The 20,001-nt window shown below is 56.5% G+C and overlaps 2 protein-coding genes across 9 annotated transcripts in view; one reads left to right on the plus strand and one right to left on the minus strand.

Annotated features, from left to right (window-relative positions):
• Nucleotides 1-19,407, minus strand: HSF1 (heat shock transcription factor 1). Of its 6 annotated transcripts, none has more exons than XM_079901483.1 (14): nt 19,142-19,407; nt 5,221-5,329; nt 4,779-4,915; nt 4,419-4,543; nt 3,058-3,133; nt 2,928-2,989; nt 2,743-2,839; nt 2,527-2,663; nt 2,177-2,446; nt 1,739-1,822; nt 894-999; nt 756-821; nt 608-677; nt 1-525 (listed from the first exon to the last, which is right to left on the minus strand). In XM_079901483.1, exons 1-14 carry the CDS (start codon nt 19,256-19,258, stop codon nt 320-322), a joined length of 1,662 nt encoding a protein of 553 aa, XP_079757609.1. In that variant the 5' UTR covers nt 19,259-19,407; the 3' UTR covers nt 1-319. The 6 variants fall into 6 exon arrangements, with proteins under 6 accessions (XP_079757609.1, XP_079757608.1, XP_079757607.1 ...); XM_079901482.1 differs by having other exon boundaries at nt 608-653; nt 4,419-4,576; XM_079901481.1 differs by having other exon boundaries at nt 4,419-4,576.
• BOP1 (BOP1 ribosomal biogenesis factor) overlaps nt 19,252-20,001 on the plus strand; it is a 21,156-nt gene continuing 20,406 nt past the window's right edge. For all 3 annotated transcript variants that reach the window (XM_079901477.1, XM_079901478.1, XM_079901479.1), the window contains exon 1: nt 19,252-19,664. In XM_079901477.1, coding sequence (XP_079757603.1) covers nt 19,392-19,664 — 273 coding nt within the window. In that variant the 5' untranslated portion in view covers nt 19,252-19,391. The remainder of the gene's footprint in view (nt 19,665-20,001) is intronic.

A 20,001-nucleotide genomic window follows, 5' to 3' on the forward strand; every position in this document is an offset into this window, starting at 1 on the left:
CACACAGCCCGTCGTTTATAGATCTCTGTCTCGTCTGTCCGTCCGTCCACGTATATGCCTGTATATCTCTACAGAAGGGGAAAGGGGGGACTCTCGTGTAAAAATCCAAAATACAATTCTATGAGCACCCGCGTACCGGTCAGTCCGAGTGTGGCCATGAAGGCCCCAGCAGGCAACTGCTCATGGGGCTGGGCCCTCGGTGCTGACTGGGGGCCATGCCCGCCCAGCCGGCCCGGTACTACTGAGACCAGCCCTGCACTGGGGGGTGGGGGTGGGGTGGGGGTGTGTGGGGCGCAGGCCGGCCCTCCTCCTGGGACCTCTAGGAGACAGTGGGGTCCTTGGCTTTGGGGGGCTCCGAGCCCGTCAGCAGGGAGATGGTGGGGTCGTCTGTGTAGTCATCCCCCTCGGAGAAGTAGGAGCCGTCTCCCAGCTCGAAGAGCACCGGCAGGTCGCCACCCCCCACGTCCACGGAGCCAGGGTCCAGCAGCAGCAGGGGCTGGGCCGTGTAGTGCACCAGCTGCTTCCCTGGGGGGGGGGGGGGGCGGGCAGGTCAGCGTGCTGGCGCGAGGGCACGGGGCGGGGGCGGAGGCGGGCAGGTTCAGCTCACCTGAGTCAGGGCTGCTGCTCTCTGCTTCAAGAGGCCTGGGGGGCTCCTGGGGAGAGAGGAGCTCCTGGATCTGCTGGGGCGGAGGGAGCGTGGTGAGGGTTCCCGGATCCTCTCCCCCGCCACCCCGCCACCCCCATGCTCTACGCACGCTGGCCAGGCTGCTGTCAAGGTCGGGCAGGCTCATGTCAGGCACTGTCACCGAAGGGCTGAACAACTGCAGGGAAGGGAGGGCAGTCAGGCTGTGCCTGTGGGCGGGGCGGGGGGCGGGGCCGGGGCCGGGACTCACGTCCAGCAGGGTGCTGGTGTCCACGCTGAAGCCGTGGCTTGTCAGCATGGTCTGCAGGTTGTCCAGGTTGGAGTCCATGGCATCCAGGTGGTCGCTGAGCTCGGTCCTGGCCAGACGGAGGGAATCGGGTGAAGCGGCACCCCGGGCGTCCCCACCCAGGCACCTTCCTGCCAGCGCTCACACCCGCCTGCCAGAGAAGGGCTCCCCTCGGCCACCACCCACCCTGCTCGGGCACACGGGAGGCCCTCCAAGGCAGGGCCCCTCTGCGCTGCCAGCCCGGGCCCGGCGGGGCAGTGTGCACAGGGCCGGGATCCTTGGCCACCCCGGGGGAGTGGCTCAGGCCCTGCCGTCCCCGGTCACCGTGAGGCCCCGTAAGGCCTCTGTCAGCACTTTAGGCTGGGCCAAGATGGCAGGAGGGCCAAGGAGGAGTTCAGTGCTCAGAATGGGGTGGGCGCCCAGATCTTCAGGCTCGGTAAGGTTGGGCCTTTGCACCGGAAGACAGCAGGAGGCGGCGAGGAGCCGTGCTCGGCGGTGGCTGGGCCAGCCTCTCCCCCGGTGCCCGCCAGGAAAGACCAGGCCTGGCGGCTGCGAACCAAAAGTCCCTGCCCTCTCCTTAGAGGAGGCCAGTCAGCACAACACCTGGGCCACCCTCTGTCAGTCAGCAACTCAGGGTGCTGGCTGGGGCCCCAGAGCCCGGGGGGCCAGTCCCTGTCGCAGAGGGCCTGGGGCGCCCATTCACCAGGCAGGGCTGAGTGCTCCCAGCCGGGCTGGGGTCTGGTCCGCGGCTGGGGAGGGGCCCGAGCTCTGGCAGAGCCCTCCTCCCTCCCCAGTGGGACAGCGCTAACCCTGGCTGGACTCGGCCATGTAGAGAGGAGGAGGGGCAGGGGAAGAGGCGGGCGACCCCAGACATCTGTGGAGCGCGAGCCACACTGCAAGATAGAAAGACAAGAGCCCCCGGATTGCAGGTGGGGGCCAGGCAGACCCCCAGGCCCCACCCTCGCCTGCCCACCTCTGGGGCAGCAGGACAGACACAGGGACCCAGCAGCCTGCTGCAGGAGAGGGCGGCCTGGCCACACGCCTGGGCTCCTGCAGTGGAAGGGCTGTGGGACCACCTGGTTGGCATCTGTCTCCCTCCCCAGCCCTGAGCTTTGTGCTCAGGGCCAGGTCCGCGAGCTCATCCCCAGCAAGCCCTAAGCCGCAGGCCTGACGGCCGCCCGTGTCCAGCCCTCGTCAGAGGCCCGGCCGTGCTTCCAGAAGCCGGTGGGTGAGCGGACGGCACTCACTTGTCCAGGCAGGCTACGCTGAGGCACTTCTCGGGGGCCGAGGCAGGCCGGGGCGAGGGGGGGCGGCCCCCGGCATCGGCGAGGGCCGGGGCCGAGGCGGCCGGTGCAGGCTCGCTCTCCCGCAGGATGGAATCAATGAGGGCGGTCGGGGACAGGGGCGTCTCCACCACGGAGGACGGCTGGCTGGGACTGGCATCCTCTGCCCGGGGGCTCCGAGGTGGGCTGGGGGGCTCCTCCTTGACTCGAACCAGGGGGCTGCTGGACAGGGGCCTGCACAGGGGGCGCACGTGTCAGCAGGCGCCTCCACCAGCCCCACCCGCTCCCGCCTGCTGGGAAGGCGCCGGGCCCACCTCTCAGCTACGCTCCCGCCTGCGGAGGCCAAGGGGCTGCCGGGGGCCAGCTCGGTGATGTCGGAGATGATGGGTCCGGAGCTGGCAACAGCGTCTGGGGGGTAGAGGCTGGAGCCGCTATAGGCCGGGGACTGAGCCTGCCACCAGAGGGAGGTGACCACATGCAGCACCTGCCGCCGCCTCAACCCCCCGCCCCGCGCGGCACCCGCCGCTCACCGAGTAGGGCCCCGGGCCGTGGATGCGCTCCAGAGAGAACTGCCGGCCGTACTTGGGCATGGAATGCGCGGAGCTGCTGTCGTTCAGCATCAGCGGGCTGTGGGGAGAGGCAGGTTAGCTGCGTCCCCGGCCTCGGCGGCCCCCAGGACACAGCCAACAGGAGGTGGGCATGCCTAGTGCCTCACATCTTTCTCTTCACCCCCAGGATCCGGTTCGACTGCACCAGCGAGATGAGGAACTGGATGAGCTGCAAGGGGAGAGGTGGTCAGCCTGGCTGCAGACAGGGACCCCGTGCCCCGCCCGCCGGCGTCGCACCTTGTTGACGACTTTCTGCTGTTGGGCGTGCTTCTGCCGCAGGCTGGCCACCTCCCGCCACAGGGCCTCGTTCTCACTGCAACAGACCAGGCGCCGTCGGGGGCTGCAGGGAGCCCCACGGACACTCCACCCCACCCGGGCAGGAGCAGGGCCGTGGGGGACTGCGTCTCGTCACAAGCCCAGCTGCCGGCCCATCCCCACCCCACTCGAGCACAGGCTGTGGGACGGTCTGGGGGCCAGGCCAGGGCCCCCGCCCCTCCTCGCGCTGTTGCGCTGCAAAGGGAGGATGCGCAGGGGTGCCAGTTGCGGGGGCAGCGGGGCTGTGGTGGAGACCTGGGCAGGGCCCGCTGGTGCGCCCCAGGATCTGGGCCGAGACCCCCGGGGCTTTCTCGGTCACAGTCGAGGTGGCAGAGCCTTGAGGGCGGCCCCCACCCTTGGCCGACTCTCCCTAGACCGAGGCTGAGAATGGGAGGGGAGTCCAGGGGAAGGGGGCAGTACAGCTTTCAGGCCACAGGGCAGCATGTGGGGGGGTTGTCCCGTGCCTTGAGGGGACCAGAGGTGGCCTCGAGGAGCAGAAAGGGCCACCTGAGCAGCCCACTGTCTGCCACTCCAGGGGGCCAGCCCTGCTCAGCCCCCAGCATGTCCTGTTGACATGCAAGAGACCCTCCTGGCTTCACCCTGAGAGGTGTCCATGTCCCAGAGGCCAAGTTCACCTGGTTCCATCTCCAGGTATCACCCAGCCAGGGGCTTCTGCTGGGCCCTGATGTGAGTAGTCAGGGCCCAGGAGCATCCTCCATGGTCTGGGGGGCATGACGGCCGGCCCTCTGAGCGGCTTTGAGGCCTCACCGAGACACGGACAGCCACCCCGGGCTGGGGTTCCTGAGGTCCCCAGGGCCCCAAGTACATGGGAGGAGACCTAAGCCAGCCTCCATAGGGGTCCTGGCTCGGGGGAGCCTAGAGCTGGTTCTGTGATGGCCACACATGCCCCAGGGGCAGGGGTTCCAGAAAGAACCCAAAGTGTTTCCTGCTTCCCAGGCCTGAGGAGAGGTGACACCCGTGCTGAGTGATGCCAGGCACGCGCTCGGGGGCTGCGTGAGGAGCCCAAGGGCGTGGCCGCTGCTCCGGGCCCAGCTCTGCTTGCTGCCATGGGAACCGGGTCCAACCCCACCTTCTGGAAACGAGTTCAACCTGGCAGGGTGGGAGGCTGTGCAAGCCTGAACCTAGCTCTGTCTGGAGAGTGGAAGGCCTGAAGCGTCTGTCTTGGACCCTGTGGGGCGGGACTGGGGGGAGAGACCCTCCGCTGGCGCCCCCTCCCCCTCCTCTGCTTGCTCCCCAGGAGGCCTCTTGGTCCCAGCACCTACTGCTTCATGGCCAGCAGCTTGGAGTCCATGCTCTCCTGCTTCCCCTTCATCAGCTGCACGTCGGTCAGCAGCTTGGTGACACTGTCCTGGTGAATCTTTATGTCCTCGCTCCTCAGGGTGGACACCTGGGTCCCCAGGGGAGCAGTCACTGAGATGGCCTGGGGGGGGCGGGATACAGCAGAAAGGGCCAAGGGGCTGCCGGTCTGGAGGGGCCTTCGCTGTGGTGGCTGACGGAGGAGGGGCTGCCAGCAGGAAGAGGGCTCGGTGCAGCCAGGCCAGCAGGACAGGGGGTGGACGCTGCTCCTGCTGACGGCCTGGAGGGAAGTCCGAGGACGTGGGGGAGGGAGGAGGGCTACTCACGCTGGTCACTTTCCTCTTGATGTTCTCCAGGAGCTGCTCCTGGCCGCGCAGGAAGCACGGGTGCTGGAACTCGGTGTCGTCCCTCTCTGGCTTGACCAGGCCGCCCTGCTCGATGTGGACCACCTTCCGGAAGCCATCTGCGCGCGACAGGGTGGGGCAGTGCTGCCTCAGGGCTGGGGACCCAGCCCTCACTCCGGCACGGCCACCGCCCCGCTGGAGAACGAGGGAGGCTGGGGAAGTGGGGAAATGCCCAGCACTGCCCTCTTGGGAGCCCTGCCTGAGGTGGCTGGGTGGTCTCGGTCTCAGGGAGGCTCCACACCCCCACGACACCCCCTCCCCCTGCAGGTGCTCGGGATCCGGGCCACGCCCCCGGGCTACCCAGGGCTCAGAGCCTGGGGGCTGCGCCAGGCCGGCGAGTGGGGCCCCGGGGCGGCGCACTCACACATGTTGAGCTGCCGCACGAAGCTGGCCATGTTGCTGTGCTTGAAGTACTTGGGCAGCACCTCCTTGGCGAACTGGCCCTGGTCCAGCACGTGGAAGCTGTTCCCACTCTGCCAGGAGACGTGGGGGTCACGCAGCCGCCTCCGTGCAGGGGCTGTGCCCCCACCCAGGGTGGAGGTCTCCCTGGGACCCAGCACCCTTGCCGAGGCCCGCTCACCCGGGCTGCAGAGGGCCGTTCAGGAAGCACCTCAGAGCACGGCAGGCCCCTCCCTCAGGGGGCCTCGTGCTAGCTTTAATCAGCAAATTTCCCCTAAGAACAGCCAAGACCCCAAACGGAGGCAGCCAAGAAAACGGGAACCTGATTTCTGTTACTCTGGAGGAAAACAACACAGTCACGTTCAGAAACGCAGCTTTGTTTTTCTTTTGGCAACAGAGACAAAAAACAAGAGATGAACAAAACTGCTACGCTGGGCTTCCCTGGTGGCGCAGTGGTTGAGAGTCCGCCTGCCGATGCAGGGGACACGGGTTCGTGCCCCCATCCGGGAAGATCCCACATGCCGCGGAGCGGCTGGGCCCGTGAGCCATGGCCGCTGAGCCTGCGCGTCCGGAGCCTGTGCTCCGCAACGGGAGAGGCCACAGCAGTGAGAGGTCCGCGTACCGCAAAAAAAAAAAAAACCCCAAAATTGCTACGCTGCTCTTCCATTTCTTTCCTGCCCTCAGTCCAAAAGCTACTGGAAGGGCGACAAGGCAGCCCTCTGTGCTGGCAGGGCCCGGGAGCGGGTGCAGTCCTCCCCTGGGACGAGGGACAGGGAAGAGCCGGAAGATCCCCGTGGCGGTGACCAGGACGCAGCAACGCTTCTCAACACGGACAAAGACGGGACAATAAACAGATGTAAGTGTGAGGTGAGGAGAAATGGTGGAAGAGAGACCTCTACAGCTTTCTTCCTCCAAAGAAGCAATAAGAAAACGAGCAAAAAATGTTCAGTCGACTTCTTCAGAACCCTGACACTCACCCAAAGGACTGCACCAACATGGGGAGAGTTTATTCAAGAAATGGTTGAATCTCAGCAAGATCAGTGAGCTGCGGCACTCAAACTCGCCCTGTTCCCGCCTCCTTTCCCGTAGCTGTGAAAACCAACAGCTGAAATCGTGGGGGAACCAGCATTCTGGCAGCCACAGGGTGAGAATGGGGCTGGGGCTCCTTCAAGGCCTGTATGGCAACTCCCTGGAAGGTTCCACTTGCAAGGCTGTTTTTGTTTGATTTGACTGGAAGCTCTCTTAGTATAAAAAGCCTTTTCCTAGGGATGTTTGTTGAAAACATCTAGAGGCAATTTTGAAACCTGTGCCTGCCTAAGACAGTGGACAGCAGACGGGGAAAAACAAGCTAACCAGAAAACTTAAAAGGAAGAGCTGGGGAATGAGATATCAAGAGGAGCTTTGAAAAGCTCCAAAATATTCCAGGGGATCTAGAAGTCACATGCCCATGTAGAGCTCTGTGCACACCTGAGAGAGCCCTGAAAAGGCCCTCTCACCTCTGGCTGACTGAGGCTCTGCATAAGCAGGAAGTGGAGGAGAAAGTCAAGGTGTCAACTACCTGGCTGGGAGGTGAAGGCACGCCCAGCACATACAGAGTCCGCTGCAGAGGCTGGGAGGGTTATTGTCTCCAGGCATTGAAGGACGTTCCTGCTCCCTTTACTCCCTGACCAATGAGCTAACTGGGCAGAGAACTCAGTGACCACACATAACAAAGAACACAAACTGCCCAGAATTAGTTCAGAAAAGTCACTAAACAAACAAACAGCAACAGCAAGAAACAGCGACAAATCCTGGCGAGCGTAGAAAATCTGATACTGAGTTTAACAAATGCCACATTATATTAATGGACAGTCCAACATTCAACAAAAAGTTACGAAACATGCAAAGAAACAAGGTATGACCCATACATCGGACAGAAGCAACCAAAAGAAACTGTCCCTAAGGAAGCTCAGATGTTGGACTTACTAGACAAAGACTTTAAAATCAGGTATTTGAAATATGTTCAAAGAACAAAACAAAATGGCATCTAAAGAAATAAAGGAAAGCATAAGAATGATATCTCTTAGAACAAAGAATAACAATAAAGATAGAAGTTATAAATATGAACAAAAAAAAATCCTGGAGTTGAAAAGTGTAACAACTCAGATTTAAAATTCACTAGAGGGCTCAAGAGCAGATCCAAGCAGGAATAAGAAAGAATTGTGAAGGAAGATATTCAACTGAGATTACCTAGGCTGAGAGACAGAAAGAGAAAAAAATGAAGAAAGTGAACAGGCCTCAGAGACAATGTGGTACGCCACCAAAGACCAACTTATGCATAAAGGAGAGGAGAGAAAGGGACAGAAAGAATATCTGAAGAAATAATGGCAGAAAACTTCCCAAATTTGATGAAAAATATCCAAGAGGCTTAACAAATTCCAAGGAGAAACTCAAAGAGATTCACATCTAGATATCCATAATCAAACTGAAGAAAGCAAAAGACCAAGGAAGAATCTTGAAAGCAGTTAAGAGAGAATAGACCCATGATGTACAAGGAATCCCTAATAACAGCTAATTTGTCATCAGAAACCATGCAGGCCAGAAGCCAGTGGGATGACATACCAAAAGTGCTGAAAGAAAAAAACCTGTCAGCCAAGAATTCGATATCCAGCAAAACTATCCTCTAAAGATAAAGGCAAGGTTCCTCTGTCTGCGAAGGCAGCTAAGGAGATCCAGCGAACCACTCCAAGGAGAAAAAAAACGAAGCTTATTTAAGTCATCTGAAGTCTCTGGAAATTGTCCTAAAGGCATATAACAAATGAAGAAACATTTATTCAAGAAAACCTAAAACTCAGTAGGAACAGTGAGTCTGTAGCATTTTAGCCATAACTTGCTCCCTCTTTCTCACATCAGTTCACCTGGATTGATACGACACTCTGCGAGGCTCTGGCCTAGAGGTGGGGATTCCTCTCCCCTCAGTTTACAACCAAGGCTTTCTGTATCTTGCTGAGGGGCAGGCCACCAGCATTGCTCATCCTGTCCAACTTGAAGGTGAAGAGGCTAAATTCCTGGTGATTGCAGCCAAGAGGTTGAGGGTCCTCTTCCCCATTCTGCCCCCGCCTATAGAATGGAGGCTCTACCCCAGGCATGGCAGGCTGAGGATACTGGGGCTTCAATTCCCCTCACCCCAGTTAGCCTTTAATTTCTTTTTCTTGTCTTCATGTACTGGGTAGGACTTCCAGTACACTATTAGCTAGAACTGGTGAAAACAGACTTTGTGCTTTGTTCTGATCTTATGAGCAAAGCATTCAGTGTCTTACCATTATGTATGATATTAGGTGTGGGATTTTTTTGTGTGTGTTGTTTTTTTTTTAGAGATTCTTTTGTGTCAAGCTGAGGAAGGTCCCTGCTAGCCCTGGTTTTCCTAGTTTCCTGAGGAATTTTTTTTTTAATATCACGAATGTCAAATTTTGTCAAATGCTTTTTCTGAATCAAATATGATCATGTCGTTTTTCTTCTCTAGATTGTTAACATGGTGGATTATATTGATTTAAAAATCTTGAACCATCTTTGCATTCCTGGGATAAATCCCATTTGTTGTGACATTATTCTTTTTATGTACTGCCAAATTTGATTTGCTAAAATTTTATAGAAGACATTATGAAGGATATTGGCCTGTAATTTTCTTGGACTGTTTTTGTCTAATCATTTGGGCCTGAAAACTTCTTTCTAGGAAGGTTTATGACTAGGAATTCTATTTCTCCAATAGACTCAGGGCCACTAATAGTTATGTTTCCCCTTGGGTGAGTTTTGGCCGTTTGTGCTTTTCAAGGAATTGGTCCATTTTATCAACTTTACATGCATAGAGTTGTTTGTAGTACTTCCTTATTATCCTCTTACCACCTGTGGCGTCTGTAGTGATATATCCTCTGTGATTCCTGATATTAGTAATTTACCTTTTTTCTTCTGTCAGTCATTCCACAAGTTACCGATCTCAATCTTTTGAAAGATTCAGCTTTTGAATTCATTTATCATGTTTTACTGTTTTCAATTTCATTGATTTTTGTTGTCTTTATTATTTCCTTCCTTCTGCTTGCTTTGGGCTTATTTTGCTCTTTTTTACTTTAATGTGGAAGCTCAGACGCCATTCTGATTTCCCTTTTAGCACTGCTTTACGTGGATCTCACACATTTTCAGACAGGAAGAGTTTGGTGGGCTGCTGGGGAATGTCTGTGGCACAGGAGATGGATGTCCTGTCAGATGGAAATGGGGGAGAAAACTGCTCCTCTGGAGTCTGCACTCCTGCGAGTCTTGATGGTGGTATCTGCAGGCTGCCACTGTGCCTCAGTCTCCCCACGTGGCATCTACCATTCACCCACACGACCTCAAGCACATCCTATCTCACCCTAGGCCAGACTGCTTGCTGAGCTCTACCCTTGCTGACTGATTGGGTGTCTCCACATGGCTGGCCGTCTGGGATGTACCTCCGTATCTCTGAAAAGGAAGCTATAATCTATATACAGTTTACCATTTTAAATGAACAGCTCTCCATTTCTGACACACAGCTGTTTACTCGCACAAGCGAGGAATAGACAACATTTCCATCTACCCCCCAAACCACCCCTATGTCCCTTTGCAGTCAACCCCCTCCCTCATCCCCAGGCAACCACTGATCTTTTGTCCCCATAGTTTTGCCTTTTCTGGAATGTCATGTAAGTGGAATCACAGGGTATGTAGCCTTTTGTGTTTGTATGTAGCCTTTCACTTAGCATAATGCCTTTGAGATGCAGCCGTAGTGTTGCAAGGGTAAGCTGTTTGTTCCTCTTAAATGCTGAGTAGTATTCCATTGTAGGGATGTCCCACAGTTTGTCTTCTACTCACCAGTTAATGGACATTTGGGTTGTGTCCTGTTTTTGGCTATTATAACTAACTGCTACGAACATTTGTGTCCCGGTTTTTTCCTTCTAGAAGTTATACAGTTTTAGCTCTTATATTTCAGTCTATGTTTAATTTTCGTATATAGTATTAAGCACAGGACAGGCTCACATTTGTGCTTGTGGAAGTCCAATTATTCCAGCACCATTTGTTGAAAAGACAGTTCTTCCTCCATTGAATTACAGTGGCATCTTTGTCAAAAATCAAATAACCTTGAATGGGTGGGCCTACTTCTGGACTCTCTAGTCTGTTCCACTTATTTGTATGTTTATAGTTATGCCAATATCACTCAGTATTAATTATTATAGCTTTACAGTATGTCTTGATATCAGATAGTGTGAGTCTTCCAACTTTGTTCTCCTTAAAAAAAAAAAAAAAGTTTGACTATTCTCTGCCCTTTGCTTTTTCATATAAACTGAAGGTTAGTGCACACAAAAATTTCTGCTTGGATTTCACTGGGGTTGTGTGGAATCTACTTACCTCTTTTTCTCAGCCATGTTTTACAGTTTTCAATGAATAAATCACACACGTATATATGTGTGTGTGTGTGTGTGTATATATACACATATATATATATACATATACACATTTTGCAAGATCTACCCCATGATAACTAGCCTACAGATGGCCTCCAAGGATCCCCACCTCCAGGAGTTCACAGCTTGTGCTGTCGCCTTCCATGATCTACCAAAAGTGTTCTCTATGACCAGCCGCATCCAGCAGACATGATGGTATTTGAGAACACATTACAAGCCCACCTTGGGCTCCCGCTCTCTCAGATCGCTTGCTCTGGGAGAGGCAAGGTGACATGCTGAAAGCAGCCCTAAGGAGAGGTCCACAGGGTGAGGAACTGAGGCTGCCAGCACCCAGCTGAGTCTATTTTTTTTCTAAGATTTTTTTGATGTGGACCGTTTTCAAGGTATTTATTGAATTTGTTACAGTATTAATTGTTTTATCTTTTGGTTTTTTGGCCGAGAGGCATGTGGGACGTTGGCTCCCCGACCAGGGATTGAACCCGCACCCCCTGCGTTGGAAGGCGAAGTCTTAACTGCTGGGCCACCAGGAAAGTCCCCCCAGCTGAGTCTTGAGATGATTGCACCCTCACGAGAGACCCTGAGGCAGCCAGCTCGCGGCTCTCAGACACTGGGAGATAACAAGGGTTTGTTGTTTTAGGCAGTTAGTCTGGAGGTGACTAGTTACACAGCCACAGATAATACAACCAGTAAGTGTTCTGTGGTTTCTGTAGCACTGTAAGTATTTCCATTTTCAACAGCTCGTTACTGGTACATAGAAATATACTCCATTTCTGTATATCGGCCTTGAATCCTGTGGCCTCCCTAAACTCATTCGTTAGTTCTCGTAACTTCTCTGTAGGCTCTTTGGGATTTGCTGAGTGAACAGTAATGTTTCCTACGAATAGAGTTTTAGTTCTTGCAGCTCCATCTTGATGTCTTTTACTTATGGATTTGCCATATTGCCTGACCAGGGCATCCCAAACATATTAAGGAAAAGCAGTAAGAGCAGACATCCTTGCCTTCTTTTCCAGCCTTGGGGGAAAGCATTCAGTTTTTCACCATTAAGTATAATGTTAGCAGTAGGGTTTTTTTGGTACAAGCTTTTTATGCGATTGATGAATTTCCCTTCCTAGTTTGCTGAGCTTTTAAAAAAATTTTATGTATTTATTTATTTTTGGCTGCGTTGGGTCTTCGTTGCTGCACACAGGCTTTCTCTAGTTGTGGCGAGTGAGGGCTACTCTTCGTTGCGCTGCGTGGGCTTCTCTTGTTGCGGAGCACGGGCTCTAGGCGCGCGGGCTTCAGTAGTTGTGGCTTGCGGGCTCTAGAGCTCAGGCTCAGCAGTTGTGGTGCATGGGTTTAGTTGCTCCGCAGCATGTGGGATCTTCCCAGACCAGGGACGGAACCCGTGTCCCCTGCACTGGCAGGTGGATTCTTAACCACTGCGCCACTCAGGGAAGTCCCTTGCTGAGTTTTTATCATGAAATGCATATTGAATCTTGTCAAATACTTCTGCCTCTGTTAAGATCGTGTGGCTTTTCTTCCCCGTTCTGTTGATGTGGTGAGTTACACTAGGTCTTGAGTGTTGACCAGACTTCCACCTACCGGGCCCCTTCCAGTCCCAGGCCTCATGCTGTCTCTGATCGGAAGTCAGTCTCATTCTTATCCTATTCTTCCGTCTGGCTGCTTTTAAGATTTTCTCTTCACCACTTGTTTTCAGCGATTTGATTGTGATGTGCATTGGTTATCATTTTTATTTTTGTGCTTTATCTTCCTTGGGAATCATTGAAATTCTTGGATCTGTGGGTTTACAGCTTTCAAAGAAAAAAAAAAGCTGGGGCAAATCTCAACCAGTATTTCTAAAATTCTCCTTCCTCCTTTACTCTGGAACTTAAATTGTGTGTCAGACCACGTGACATTATCCCCGTAAGGCTCTGCTCACTTTTTTCAGTCTTTTTTTCCTCTCTGTGATCACCAGGCATAGTTTCTTTTGCTAGTCTAGTGTTCAGTGATCTTTTCTTCTGCAGTTTCTAATCTGCTGTTTAATCCCCTCCAGTGACTTATAAAAACAAGCTTTAAACTTTAGAAAGTTAGATTTACAGAAAAGCTAGACAGTACAGAGTTCCCATATATCCCACGCCCCATTTCCCTATTATTAACACCCTGCATTAGTGCATATGCCACAAGTAATGAATCAATATATTGATAGTTTATTTTTAACCAAAGTCCCCATTTTGTTCAGATTTCCTTAGTTTTTACCTGATAGGTCTTTCTATTCCAGGACAATCATCTGAGACATTCCATTCCATGCACGTCTCCTTACGTCATTCTCGACAGTCTCAGACTTTCCTGGTTCCTGACGCCCCTGACAGCTCTGAGGACGGGGCTGCTTCTGTGTAGAATGTTGCTCAACTTGGATTCGTCTGATGTTTTCCCCTCATGAGGAGTTGGGGTTATGTAAGTTTTTGGAGAGGAAGCCCACAGAGGTGGCTTGCACTGCCCATCACAGCACGGCAGGGCACACCCGTCAACGTGACTCATCACTGCTGGTGGAGGCCTGTCTGTCAGGCGTCTCCACTGTAGTCTCTCCCCCCACCCCCTCCTGTACTCCTCAGAAGGAAGTCTGTGTGCAGCCAACACTGAAGGGTGGGAATTACGTGTCACCTCTTTGAAGGGAGTCAACAGAAATAATGTGGAATTCTTCTGCATGGGACACTTGTTCCAGAGATATTCTGTTCAATTTCCTGCCTTTTTATATCTTCCATTTCTGTCTTAACATTTTCTCTCTACTTTGAGCAAACAGAGCATCTTAGTAACACCTTTAATGTCCTTGCTCGCCACTTCCATCACGCCTGGATCTGTGACCATGACTCTTCCCTTCTTTGTTACAGGTCACGTTCTCATGCCAAGTGGATCATCTGTTAGTTTTGACTCGATCCTGGACACGAAGAATTTTACTACATTGTGTCTGAGTTTAGTTGTCTTGCTTTCAAGAGCACTGCACCCTCAGTTCTGCAGGAAAGGATCAGCCTGATCCTTTTTTTTTTTTTTGCGGTACGCGGGCCTCTCACTGCTGTGGCCTCTCCCGTTGCGTAGCACAGGCTCCGGACGCGCAGGCTCAGCGGCCATGGCTCACGGGCCCAGCCGCTCCGCGGCATATGGGATCTTCCCGGACCGGGGCACGAACCCGCGTCCCCTGCATCGGCAGGCGGACTCTCAACCACTGCGCCACCAGGGAAGCCCTGATCCTTTTAAGGCTTGTTTTTAAGCTCGTTCACACTGCATTTGGGTAGCCTTTTCTCTGGGGCTAATCCAGCCCCACTTTCAAGGCGTGGCTGTTCAGAGGTCCGTGAAAGGCTCTGTATGTTAGAGCGGCCTCTCCGCTCTGGCTGTGAGGAATCAGATGACTCGGCAGCTCTAGGTGAGCCTGGTGATCGCTCACCACGCGGCTCCTCAGTGGCTGTTCTTTCCCTGGAAGTTCTGGGGCGGCTTCCCAGGCTCCCCACACGGATGCGCAAAGCAGCACTTGACCAAGATCCTCAGGGGCTCACGTGCAGCTCCTCCTCTCTGGTACCAGGCCTTGCAAATTCTGGCTGTCTCAGTTTCTCCAAAGGCCGGGCTCTCAGAGTCTGAACACTGCTTCCAGATAGAAAGCCTAGGCACCTGGAGGGCTCACCTGTCCTTCCTGTTTAACAATCCTGAACACTGCTGGTGGGTTGAGTCCATGTTGAATGTGTCCTGCCAGCCTGACCTTAAGGTGTGTTAGAAGTTTGAGAGGGCCTTCTGGTGAGTCCATCGCAGAGCCCGATGCCTCCTCCTCCTCTGCTGACCACGTGCAATTCTTGCAGGAAGTCCTGGCTTACCCTTGGATATAACGGAAACCAGTGACGGGAAATACGGCAGGACCAGGGAGAAGCTGTTGCCCAGCTGCTGGCTGGTGAGCAATGCCCTTGCCCCTGCGATGCAGTTCTTAGTAAATATCAAGTCTTACTGTAAATTCAGAGTCTGTGGCCCTATTTCCTACACAACTGTGAACAACCTGAAACGTATACAAAGTTTTGCATGTAAGTACATTTTTACAGAGGGAGGATCTCTGTCTTTGAATATTTTCTCAAAGCGCCCACAACTCAACAGGATTAACATCCACGGTAATTCCATGAGAGGCCTACCGGTACTTCTCAAGTATATTCCCAGAAAAAAAGGCCCGTTTTAGTCCCCCAGCCAAAGAGACTGGTGTGTGTGATGTGCTCCGGGAGCAGTGGGCGTGTAGCTGGCACCCACGTGCAGTGTGAGCACTAGAGCCGCGTGGACGCAGCAGCAGAGAAACGCAGCCTGGCGGGAGGACACGGGAGGCACAAGGCGGGGTGCAGAGGGGAGCTCGCTTTTGGTCCCCTCCCCGGCCTTTGTCTTGTCCTCAGCTGAGGATAGGACCATCTGCACTGTCCTCATGTCATTTTCTTATTTCTGCTCAGGGTCGCAGCACAGGCCCCATGACCAAAGCATCCCCGCTCACGTCCAGCCGCTGGCCCCATGCTCGGGTCTCCAGGCCCAGCTGAACATCTGCACACGGGTGGCTGCTGACTCAGTAACTGCCGGCGCCCTCCCAGTGGGAGGGACTGTGGGGCAGCTGCCAGCGCCTCCAGGATCGGGAAACATCCAGGGAGCCGGCCTCCCTCCTTCCACAGCCTGCAAAGCCAGCCCCTGCGAGCCCTGCAGATCTCAAGGAAACCCTGCAGCCAAAGGTGCAGGCTCTGGGGTCTTCACCCGGCTCCCGTGATATCTGATGGGAGCTGACTGCTCATGCCAGGGTGGGTCCTAAGGACCCTGCTGACCACTCCCTGGTCCTTTAATAAAGAATTCTGAGCACACACGGCCCAGTGGAGCCAGGCAGCCTCAGGCTCAGGTGTGCTGTGCCCATCTACCCTCCCTCCAGCCCCTTCTGAGACCCCTGTGCCCCTCCTCACCCCCCCCCCCCGCCCACCCCAGGACCGTGGAGGGAGGAAAGAGACAGGAGGCCACACACACAGCCTGCCGTTTATAGATCTCTGCCCGTCTCGTCCATCCATCCATCCATCTATACATTTACCTATATATCTCTACGGAAGGGGAAGCGGGGGGACTCTAGTGTAAAAATACAAACTACAGTTCTATGAGCACCAAGTACTGGTTAGTCCGAGTGTGGCTGGGGTCAAGCTAAGAAAGCAGGTAGGGGCTTCCCTGGTGGCGCAGTGGTTAAGAATCCGCCTGCCAATGCAGGGGACACGGGTTCGAGCCCTGGTCCGGGAAGATCCCACATGCCGCGGAGCAACTAAGCCCGTGCACCACAACTACTGAGCCTGCGCTCTAGAGCCCGCGAGCCACAACTACTGAGCCCATGTGCCTAGAGCCTATGCTCCCTAACAAGAGAAGCCACGACAATGAGAAGCCCGTGCACCGCAACAGAGTAGCCCCCGCTCGCCACAACTAGAGAAAGCCCGCACACAGCAACGAAGACCCAAGGCAGCCAAAAATAAATAAATATATTTATTTAAAAAAAAAAGAAAAGAAAAAGAAAGCAAGCAGGTGGGGTGGAGCCGGAGCCCGGACCCCACAGGTGGAGGCCTCGCGTTGCCCTCTACCCGGGAGACGCGGAGCACGGCGAGGGCAGGCGTGAGCCAGAGCTGGACGCCTCTGGCTCCAGAGGTGAGCGAGAGACCGTGGACTTCGGGTCCTGCTCAGCAGTCCCCCAGCTCTTTGTCTGTTTCCTGATGTCTCTGGGACTCAGTTCCCGTGTCTCTAAAAGGCCGGCTGTCACCTCCACGTGGGGCTGTGGAAGGAGGGGAACCGATACCCGAGGGGCTGGGCCTCCCGCTGCGCAGAGGGACTGGATAGGGACAGCCGTGTCCTGTTTGGCAGGTGCAGGGGGCACCGGGAGCCTCCAGGCCCCCAGCGCCCCTCACAGCCTGCACCGGGTGTGCCTCGGGCCTTTCGGGGCCACTGCCCATCCCCGAGGGCGGGGCGGAGGGCCTGCTGGGGCCCACCTGGCTCCCAGGCCAGGTGGAGGAGCAGCCCTGCCTGTCGTGGGAGCCCCGAAAACGGTCCTTGGCCAGCTCGGAGTGGCCAGGTGTGACCAGGACCCTCCTCGAAGGGTCGGTCTCACAGGGAGCTGGCGACCTGACTGCAGCGACTGCTCTGCAGCCAGCCCCTCCAGTGTGACCCTCTGACCCCCTGACTGCCCGTGCTCACACGGGCCACCCTAGGTGAAAGAGGCCCTCGCTCTTAGGGCCTCGAGGTGCCTGCAGCCTGAAAGCAGAGCCTCCTTCCCCTGCGCCCCCCCCCCGTCCCTGTCCCGTGGGGGTCGGGTCAGGAGAGCCGCTGCATTCACCAGCTTCCCTCCCGAGGGCGGTGGGGCCTCGGGTCCTGCAGGGCAGCCCCGGCCTATTCAGCAGTGGCCCCACACCAAGCGCATTGGTAACTGGCAGGGGGTCTGGAAGGGGGGGAGCCAACACGACTCTCTGGGCAGCGACGTGCTGGCCGTCCGCTGGGCTGTGCAGAGGCCGCACAACACTGCCGGACTGGCCCCCCGGCCAGAGTTTCTGGGGCCGGAAGCCACCCCCCCACATTATCAGCCTTGAGGGTCAGCCACCCCACCACCGCCTTTCCCTGGTCCCCTGGGTCAAACGCAGGGAGAGTCCTCGGCAGAATGGGGAGAAAACTTCCAGCACAAGGGGGACGGCACCGAGAGCACAGATGCCAGAACCTTCCAAGGTCTCTGGAAGCTGGACTTTGGGCTGCAAGTCTGCAGAAGTCTCCATGAGGACTTTTGGACAGAGGCCCGGGGCTTGTGTGTGCATCACTGAGGCCTTAGGCAGGGGGCTGTCTCCTTTCTCGGGGCTGGGCAGCTCTGCAGACCGTGCCCAACCCAGAAAAGGGCTCCGTTTCTGTCCTGCCTGGCAGAGCCAGCCCGCCCGCTGCGTCCTGCACCAAGCACACCCTGCTCGGCCTGTGGACAGACCAGGGGGGCTCAAATGCACAGGCTCCAGTCAGCACCCCTCTACCCCCGGGGAGGAAGTGCCAGCAGGGCCGGCGGGTGGCGCAGCCACTGTGAACGAGGCTGTCTCAGGCTTGATGGTTCCCGCTTTCCTGCTCCAAGGCCTTGCCCAGAGCACAGGCAGTGGGACTTGGAGAACTTGCTGGTGCGGCTTCGCCCGCTGCCTCACGATCTTTAAGCAGAAGCAGTGAGCAGGTCAAAAGGTGGGGCGATCACCCCAGTAGGACTAAGCTCGGAACATCCCAAAAGATCTCTGATGCCCCTCCCCAAACCGGGTAAGAGTGCTGCCCGGGAGTTAAGGGAAAGGGGAAAGAGGAAGAAGGAAGGATGACAGAAACATGGGGTCATTTCCTCGGGTCTGCAAAGTTCAAGGCCTGCAACGAAGGGATGGTGGTAACAGGACAAGCTTTAGGAAAGCACGGCCCCCTCTCTGGGAATGCTGCCCACCATCACAGAGACAAGCAGTGGGAACGCAGAGTGCCACATGGATGTGCTACTTGGACCAACACGAAGTGTCCCCCACAAGGACGCGGCAGGATTTCTAGTCTCTTTACTCCCTCTCCCCCTCTTGAGGCAGAGCTTCAGCAGACAACCCAGGAAGAAGGACCCAGCCTCCAGTTCTGGGCTCGCTTCAGCTCTTACTGCTTCCTTCCTAAGGGCTTAAGACTATGAAAGACAAGTACTTAGGAGAGTCTGAGAAAGCCAGCGTCTGGACTCTCAGGAGAGCAAGCATGTCTGAAGGCGCCCAGAGGCTCCGCAGCCCAGGGCGGCCTAGGCCACCCATCTGCCGGCCCTGAGCTATGGCTCCGGCCTTCCCCGGACACGACGTCACAGCCCGGACGTGAACGGCAGATTCTCGGCCGCAACTCCAGACAGTCTCTGCTGTACCTCTGCAAGCCTGAATTGTCCGGTCTGCAGGGTCAGACCACGGAAACGAGCCTGCTGCCAGGCAACTGGAGGCAGGGACGCGAACGAAGACGTCCCGAGAGGAATGAAAAACAAAGTCGCTCTTGGGAAACCCGGCTCTGGTCTCCGGACACGGGCTCGAGACCCACTGGAACTTTATGACGTTTTGCTTTCTGTTTTCGCTCCTTTTCCTTTTCCACTAGAGTAACGCCCTCCAATTCCTGCGTCAAGCCCTGATTTCTTCCCAAAGGCTGCCGACCCCACCACCCTGGTAACTCATCTAAGAAGCTACGGGGGCCACCTGGGCACAACGCTCGCCAGCGAAACTGGGCGCTGCCCTAAGGCCAGACGCGCTTCCGCAGTTGTCCCGCACATAGTCGGCGCGAGACCGAGGAGGAGAGGCCCCTCCTGCCCAGCCCAGGGGAGCGCGCGGCAGGAGCGACGAGGGGCGGCCTCGGACGCTCTTTCCCGACGCCCTGCTGCCCGCCCCCAAAAGCCCCGGGCCGGCGCGCCCAGCCCCTCACCGGGCTCCAGCAGATAAGCGCGTCCGTGTCCGGGTCGCTCACGAGGGTCCACAGCTTGGTCAGGAAGGCCGGGACGTTGCTGGGCCCCGCCGCGCCCGGGCCCACGGGCAGATCCATAGCGGGCGAGGCGGGAGAAACGGAGGTAGCGATCGCGAGGAGGGGCTGAGGGCCGGGCTAGCGCCGCCGCCGCGCCTCCCGCTCGGGCCGCGCCGCCGCCGCTCGCTGCGCACACACGGCCCCGAGCCCTAGCATGGCCGCCGCCATCTTGCGACGGGCGCGCTCCCGCCGGCGCCGCCCGCCCGCGTCCCCACGGCGCGCGCACGCCGGCCCCGCCCCACCCAGGGCCCGCCCTGCGCCCTCTGACCCTGAGGGCCCCGCCCCCAGGCCCACGCGGTCGTGTCGCTGCCGGAAGTGGCGGCGCGGGTCGGGGCTGGCCTGGAGCATGGCGGGCACGCGGGGCGTGGGGCGCGAGGCGGCGGCGGCGGGGTCGCTGCCGGGGAAGCGGCCGCCGGAGCCGGAGGAGGTGACCGCGGGCTGCGCGAGCGGGACGGGGAGGTGCATCTGGGCCGCACGTGGCGGCTCCTCGGCCGCCAGCCCCGGGGAGCCAGGCCGGGGAAAGCGGAGAGGAGGGTCGCCTGTCCTCTGCTGGTGGTGGCCTTGTGGGGGCGTCCTGGGCAGGGAGCACCCCCTGTGCGAGGGGTAGCCGGTGTGGGGCTGGGCTGTTCTGCGGTTGGAAGAACGTCTGGGCCGGAGAGAGCTAGGAAGGAGGGCTGGCATCCTGTGCGGCAGCCTCCCTAGCCCTTTGAATTGTGCTTCCTGCGTTAAAGGGATTTGAGCCTGCAGTAACCACTTGTCTGTTG

Source organism: Stenella coeruleoalba (genome assembly GCF_951394435.1).
Source record: "Stenella coeruleoalba genome assembly, chromosome: 17".
NCBI lineage: Eukaryota > Metazoa > Chordata > Mammalia > Artiodactyla > Delphinidae > Stenella > Stenella coeruleoalba.